This window comes from Cryptotermes secundus, unplaced genomic scaffold (assembly GCF_002891405.2).
Source record: "Cryptotermes secundus unplaced genomic scaffold, Csec_1.0 scaffold1362, whole genome shotgun sequence".
Taxonomy (NCBI): domain Eukaryota; kingdom Metazoa; phylum Arthropoda; class Insecta; order Blattodea; family Kalotermitidae; genus Cryptotermes; species Cryptotermes secundus.
In genome coordinates, this window is record NW_019743672.1 from 165,869 (window position 1) to 172,923 (window position 7,055).

General features: G+C 37.2%; 1 protein-coding gene across 2 annotated transcripts; it reads left to right on the plus strand.

The window, feature by feature from the left end:
- Positions 1-480: 480 nt before the first annotated feature.
- LOC111874265 (sepiapterin reductase) lies at positions 481-3,430 on the plus strand. 2 transcript variants are annotated; one of them, XM_023869622.2, is made up of 3 exons: positions 481-854; positions 1,001-1,128; positions 1,283-3,430. In XM_023869622.2, the coding sequence occupies exon 3, from the start codon at positions 1,619-1,621 to the stop codon at positions 2,429-2,431; it is 813 nt and encodes a 270-aa protein (XP_023725390.1). In that variant the 5' UTR covers positions 481-854; positions 1,001-1,128; positions 1,283-1,618; the 3' UTR covers positions 2,432-3,430. The 2 variants fall into 2 exon arrangements, with proteins under 2 accessions (XP_023725390.1, XP_023725389.1); XM_023869621.2 differs by lacking the exon at positions 481-854 and having other exon boundaries at positions 861-1,128.
- The last annotated feature ends 3,625 nt before the right edge of the window (positions 3,431-7,055 follow it).

Below are 7,055 nucleotides of genomic sequence, written 5' to 3' on the forward strand. Positions count from 1 at the left end.
ACACAGTACATCGCTGCGGGCGCCTCTCCTAGTGCCATCTATTGTTCATATTCAGTATTATGACAGTTTCGGTACAAGTAAGTTCGAGACTGTTCGAGACGTTCGAGACATGCAGAACGTTCCAGAAGTTCCAGAACTTACTACGTATTATGAGAATGGAGTACTATGCGCTACGTACCACAGATTAATACATAGGTACATTTCCGTATTACACGGATAACTAAGGCAATGCCGACAATTCACAACTACGTTGAATAATTGGGTTTGTGGATGTTTTCCGTCGTCCAATATAATAAAAAACTAGATAAAGTTTCGGAAGTTGGAGCTGTTTCCGTCCTCAGGTGAAAGGGGAGACACGTACTCTGTTGGGTCCCTTAAATAGTGCTAACCTGGTCGTGATTGTGATTAGGTGTTTCTAAGCGTTTCTATGGGACCGACAGAGTAGGTGTGTCACGCTTCACCTTAGGACAGTCACAGATCCAGCGAAAGGCTGTGTTCTCTAGTTTTTTAAAATACCGGACGATGGACAAAGTGCAAAAACTTAATAATTCCGAGGGTCGTACACATCGTTCGAAGCTACAACCCACAACCATGTGCCCGTAAAGCAAAGTTGGCAACGAAAACGTTTTTAGTTTGATGACTTAAGTTTAAGTATACAGAAAGTGAAACGGAAGCCTTTGCTGTAGTAATATAAAGTGCACGATATCTATAGTGTAACATGAACTGCAGAATTTTTGTAGAGTTTACAAATGGCTCATATTCCACGGATCTTATATTGTGGCGACACAAAATTGTTCTACCAATATTACTATTCCACATTTCTCTGAATCGATCAGAGTAGCGTAGTCGCAGTGGTACGACGTAGAAATTTGTTATATACTTGTCAACTAGTTGGTTATATTACTTGAACATTATTTTTTTTATGTCATTTAAATTAATTATTTAGATATATGCTTAAGTATTACATACATGAACAAGGAACATTTTTGTGCCGTTTCAGTAATAAAATGGATCCATGGTTGAGTGCTGGCATTAGCGAAAGGGAGGGGAGACTAATACAAAAGTTCGAAGACAATTTCGAACCAAATGACCGTCTTCCAGATTCTGTCGAATATTTAGCATCCTTAGGTAACGTATTTCATGAAGAAATATTGTTAATTTAAATTGTTATGAAATATGTAAGATTTGAGATTGTTATGAAATAATTTAAATGATATATTTGTAGGGCATATATAGTTGCTCTTCCAAACACTTGTAGACTCACAGCTGTATTTGATTACAGAGAAAAAGCTGACACAGTTGAAGGAACGACAGAGCAAAAAAGATCTCGTGCAATCTCTCGAGGAAAAGCGTAAATCTAGCATGTTGAGGTTGGTGTCTGAAAACAGTAACACACCCGTTACCCAAGAAGACTTAGATTTGGATGCACCAGTTAATAGTAACCATCCTGCTCATGTATTTCTGAGACACATCGCACCAGAGCGCCAAGCAGTTACTTTGGGTGAACTTGTTGAGCTTCTAAAAGCTGACCAGTTGGCAGAAATTCTAGCAGAGGAAAATAATAGTAATTGCAATCCAGATAATTAAGTTGGTTCTAAAGTCAAAGTAAACCATTAAAATGGCAGATTTGAAGAAACGTTTTTGGGGACAAAGAACCTACTGTTTGATAACAGGTGCTAGCAGAGGAATTGGACAGAAATTTGCCACAGAGTTTTCACGCAGATTTGCAGCCAACTCACTTTTGGTCCTCATGGCTCGATCTGAATCAGGTTTAGTACAAACTAAAGAGCTTGTAACTAATGCTAATGCAGGTGTTACAACTAAGATTTACTCAGTGGATCTTAGTAAACCGGATCCTGAGTTGTTTCTCAATATGATACAGACTTCTCTTACAGATTCTGGTTATAATCCTGCAGATTTTGCTGTATCTCTGATAGTTCATAATGTAGGTTCAGTTGGGGATGTATCAGAAGTAACTTCTAATATGTCTTGCCCAGAGAAATGGCAGGAGTACTTCTCTCTGAACCTCTTTTCAGTAGCTTGTCTCAATTCCCAATTTCTTAAGGTGTTCCCAGAAGGATCCGTGAAACAGAGGACTGTTGTCAATGTTACGTCCCTTTGTGCAACCAAACCATTCAAGTCAATGGGATATTATTGTACTGGGAAAGCTAGCAGGGAAATGTTCTTCAGAGTATTGGCAGAAGAGAATCCATCACTTAATGTTCTTAACTATGCTCCTGGTCCAGTGGATACAGACATGTTATTGGAAGTGATAAGCAGCACTGGAGATGCTGACATCAAGGAAATGTTTGTAAATTTGAAGAAAACAGAAACAATCCTAACTGTTGATCAGACTACAGAGAGAATTATCAAAGTATTGGAAAATGGAAAGTTTGAATCTGGACAGCATGTGGACTATTATGATGAGTGATGTATTTACCAAGTTTTGCACTGTTAATGTAAACACATTCCAACTGAAGGACAGTAACTAATAAAGAATAACTATTTACTTGTAATTCTGTTACATTGTAGCATGGAGGTTACTTTCCAAGATGTATTATTTTATTATAATAAATAGTCAGAAATTATTACTGAGAGTAGTAGCTAATGCAGTAGCACATATAGCAATATGGAAAGTTTCCCATCCAAACTTTGCCTATCATAACAGGATTTTAAAAGTTCCAAACCTTTGTCAGACCAGTGTACATAGTCATATAATCAGTGGTAAACAGGTCTGCAGTGAACAGTATGATTAACTGACACTCCAGACAACAAATCTCTTCTTTTTCATGTCACAAGCCATGCCTACAACACCCAGTGTTTTATACAAATTGTGACTGAAATCTGCCCTTCGTTATTTCAAAATTGGAACTCTTAATGCAGTCGCTTCCTCATAGCATTGCATCTTCTCACCTGACCTATACAATATATACTGCCCATTATGGTCTTTTTTAATATAAATCTCTGGGTCTAAATCCAGTCTCTTTCAGAAAGTTATTGGTTTCAGTCATATGAATGCATCCAAATTATTTTGATTATCAGTTAAATTATGTTTTTTTCCCCCACCTATTATATTTTACATTTACCCTTCGCCGTGTTATGCTTTACACACGCACACACACACACACATATATATATATACTATTTGCAGATGGAAATATGGCCGACCATGCAAGATATGTAAAATACCAGCAGTAGGAAAATGTGGCCGGTATCATGTTCGTGTACTCATACAAAAAGTCTTTCAATTAATTTTAACTGATATTGTCTGTTATTTTTAACACTGAAACTTTTTAATTGTGTTGGTATTTTGGCCTACTCTCTATTTCTAATGGTAGAAATCCCTTTATGACAGCCTGTGTTTATCATACATGTAAAAGTGTTTCCTTTGTAATGTTGGCTTTATTCGATATTAAATTGTTGCACTTGATGGACCTTGCTACTCATTCATCAGAAGTAGCTCAGGCTACATGTGGGTAGTTACTCTGTTTACAGGTTGTGTATTCAGTGGGTGCTGAGGAAGATACTTGTATTGAGGACAAGAAATAACAGGAGAATGGAGAAAATTACACGCTGGTAATTGCAAGCTTCAGTAGTTATTAAGGATGAAATGAGTGAGTCATATAACACACTTGAATGGAACAAAGATTCACACAAAATGGTTAAAAAGTCACAAGGGGGACCACCTGGGAGATTTAGACACAAGTGAGAGGATAATATTAAAATGAATGTTAAAAGAATATGTTTCAAAGTTATGAACTGGGAAGAAGTGGTGTATGATAGAATCTCATGTCTGATTTTGTGAAAGTAGTAACATTGTTAGGGTTCCATAACAGCAGGGAACTCTTTCTCCAAGTGAATAATCACAAGTTGCTCATGGCACAACACAGTATCAGAAAGCTGGGATTAAGTGGAGACTGTGTTTGTGCTACAGGGCATTCAGTCAAGGAGGAAACTTCACAACACCGTTTACCAGACCCACTATTCCTCACAGATTGCTACTATAGCTGTAACAGTGCGTTTATCAGCACTAATGACTGATTCTGCTATCATCAGTTACAGCAGCAATCTGAGGAATTTGGGGCCAGGTCAGTGGTGTTGTGAAGTTTCCTCCTTAACTGAATGCACTGTAATTGCCTTATCCCCTGTTTTGGACTTACAGACCCTAATAATGCATTATGGAGACAGATATCAGAAATTGTCAAATTGATTTGAGAGGCCTTAATGATTGACACCACACACAGTGTTATAGAATATATAAATGCATGTTTCCATGCAGAAACAGCAATGGCAATTTCTTTTTTTTTTTTTTTTTTTTTTTNTTTTGTATGTGAATAGTGAACTATTTTGGACAAAGTGTCACTGCATGGTGACTGGCCTTAATGATACTATGTTTTCTTTTCTGCAATTGATGTGAAAGGGACTTCCTGCTTCCTCCCCAATTAATCACAATTATTCTGGCAGTCGGTACTATAACTGGTGCAGTTGGCAAAACCAGTGTTACATAAACTAAGAAGGAAGGCTACAGATTGTGATATGGTGACTTCATGTAACCAATAAACACTTGTTTTTGGTTTGACTCCCGTGACTGCAATAGCCGATGGTGTGAAGTTCATTATAGTGAGTTGAAATCACTGACACTGTCAATTTAACAAAAGTCTCAGTGAGAAGGCTTTCTTCTGTAACTTTCTTATTTGAATGTACTTAACAATTTTCCTTTTGCAGTTATTTATAGCTGACAGTCCATAAAGTTAGCACCCTCTGTAAATCTCTCCCTGGGAAAATCCACATTCCTGACTCTTAACTTTCTGCGTTGAATGTACTTACAGTTTTCCTCTTGCAGTTATTTATAGCTGACAGCCCATAAAGTTACCACTAACCCACACCCTGTACATCTTTCCCTGGAAACGGAAACTCTGCATTCCTGAATCTGTAGGTACTCCACTGATACTGATAGCTTCAAGGTCAATTTCCCTCCAGATTGTAGCCATTCAATAATGACCATCAGTTGACTTGCCTCAGCTTCTCTTCACTGGCAGCTTGTTTCATTGTGTATTGTGCCACATGGCTACCAAATGAGAGCTGGGAATTGGGAGTTTTGATTAAGTTAAAGTGTTCAGCCCTGATTATGGCAAAAGCCCGAAGTGCTTAGAACTGAATATGAAACCTGAAATAACACATCTCTGTGAAGTCAGCAGCTCATCAAAGGACAAAACACAAAGACTGTATGGACTATTTTGACATTGATCCCATTCTGAAGAAAAAAGAAAACTGGATCACCTGTTCTTTATGACAGAAAACCAGTGACACAAAAACAACTGCAGAACACACACATTCTCTTGAGTGTAATTTTGTCAGGAAGATTACTGTCATACTGGTTGACAGACTACTACACAAGGCAAAAGCCAACCATTTTGCAGCATGCCTAAAAATCAAGAACGTTCAGTGTTCCAAAGAGGTGGCTTTAATGTATAATGTGTTAGGTGATGCAAATACATTTGGAACTGACCAGTATTGTAGAGTATATACGTAAAAGCCAGTTCAACTTTAAAACTTGTTACTGGGTTGTGGGAACATGGCAAATAGTGGGTGGCAGGAATTTCGACTCATTAAAGAACAGCAGTTTGATGTAAGTACAAGAATATGAGAAAGGCTTTAACTAATTGGTTCAGATAATGCTGAAAATACTGAGAACGTTTAATTGTTCATTATTTTCATATCACCGCGATAACCACTTGAAAAAATAAATACTGCTTAAACTGCATTACTATTTCTAAACCCTGCTGCCACACTGCGATATAAGTAATTAGATATTAGGAGATGGACTTGAAGATCATATATTTTATCCGTTTTTTTGGATATTATGAATATCCATTATAACCAGGATTTATACAGATTTTATAAATTCTGTTTATGTCAAGGTTACTGCACTGAACAATTAGTGCATATCTACAGCTCTGAGTATTATGTAGTCAGCACCTTATCTACTCAAGATCACCGAGTTTATGGATTTTGTCCATTAGCAGATATTCTGAAAAGAACACAACATTTCAGAAACTAGATATGTTGTCATCCTAGGTGAAAGGGTGGGGAACCACCTACTCAGGTCCATTAGAGAGCTAAAATCAATCACTGGACCATCATCAGAACCATTTAGAACAGACGACACCTTACGTAGCTTAATATAATCAAATATATTAGAGTCAATTTTACCGACCACACAACATATTTTTATTATTATTGCACTACATTTCGACCTCAAGAGGTCATTCTCAGGTGTACGAACACAGCTGTATAATTACACGCAATCACATTCGTCTTCTCACTTATTCGATCCTGTATCTTATTCAGGCTTACGCTCAATAATATATCAAGCTCTCTCATAAAACACAAGTTAAAATTGTTCTAAATGTCAAAAGTTAAAATTTAAATTTAAAATTTTTAAAAATTAAAGTTTGTGAATTGAATTTCAATTCAGATCACTAGATCACAAAAGAAACTAGGATGGAAAGAGAATCATGGGATTCAAAATGGTGGCATCGAAGACTCCCAGGGGAATAGAATAGTAGATCAGAGGCAAGTGCTGAAAATTTGGGAAAAGTGTATTACAGAACTATATGATCGACCTAATCGGCCAGAAACCTTAGAAGTTGAACCAGAAGAAGAAGTAGATACAGACGGGAAAGGCCCATATATTTTACAAAGTGAGGTGAAAAAAGCTATCAAGGAAATGAGGAAGGGAAAGGCTACAGGAGATGATGATGTACCTGGAGATGTGCTCAAGTTGCTGGGAGAAGGTGATTTGAAAACACTGAAAAAACTAATGAACACCATATATGAAAGTGGAGAGTGGCCCAAGGACTTTACAGAAGTGACAATGATTGCCTTAAAGAAAAAGACAAAAGCTACAAAATGCAGCAACCATCGCACAATAAGCCTTATTGCACATACAGCAAAGATAATAGCAAAGATACTTAAAAGAAGAATTGAAAGGAAAATAGAGGATATACTTGGAAAAGATCAGTTTGGATTTAGAAGAGGAAAAGGAACCAGGG

Excerpts from the sequence above, each read along its gene's own strand:
- LOC111874265 (XM_023869622.2), top strand. The coding sequence starts at position 1,619 with ATGGCAGATTTGAAGAAACGTTTTTGGGGACAAAGAACCTACTGTTTG.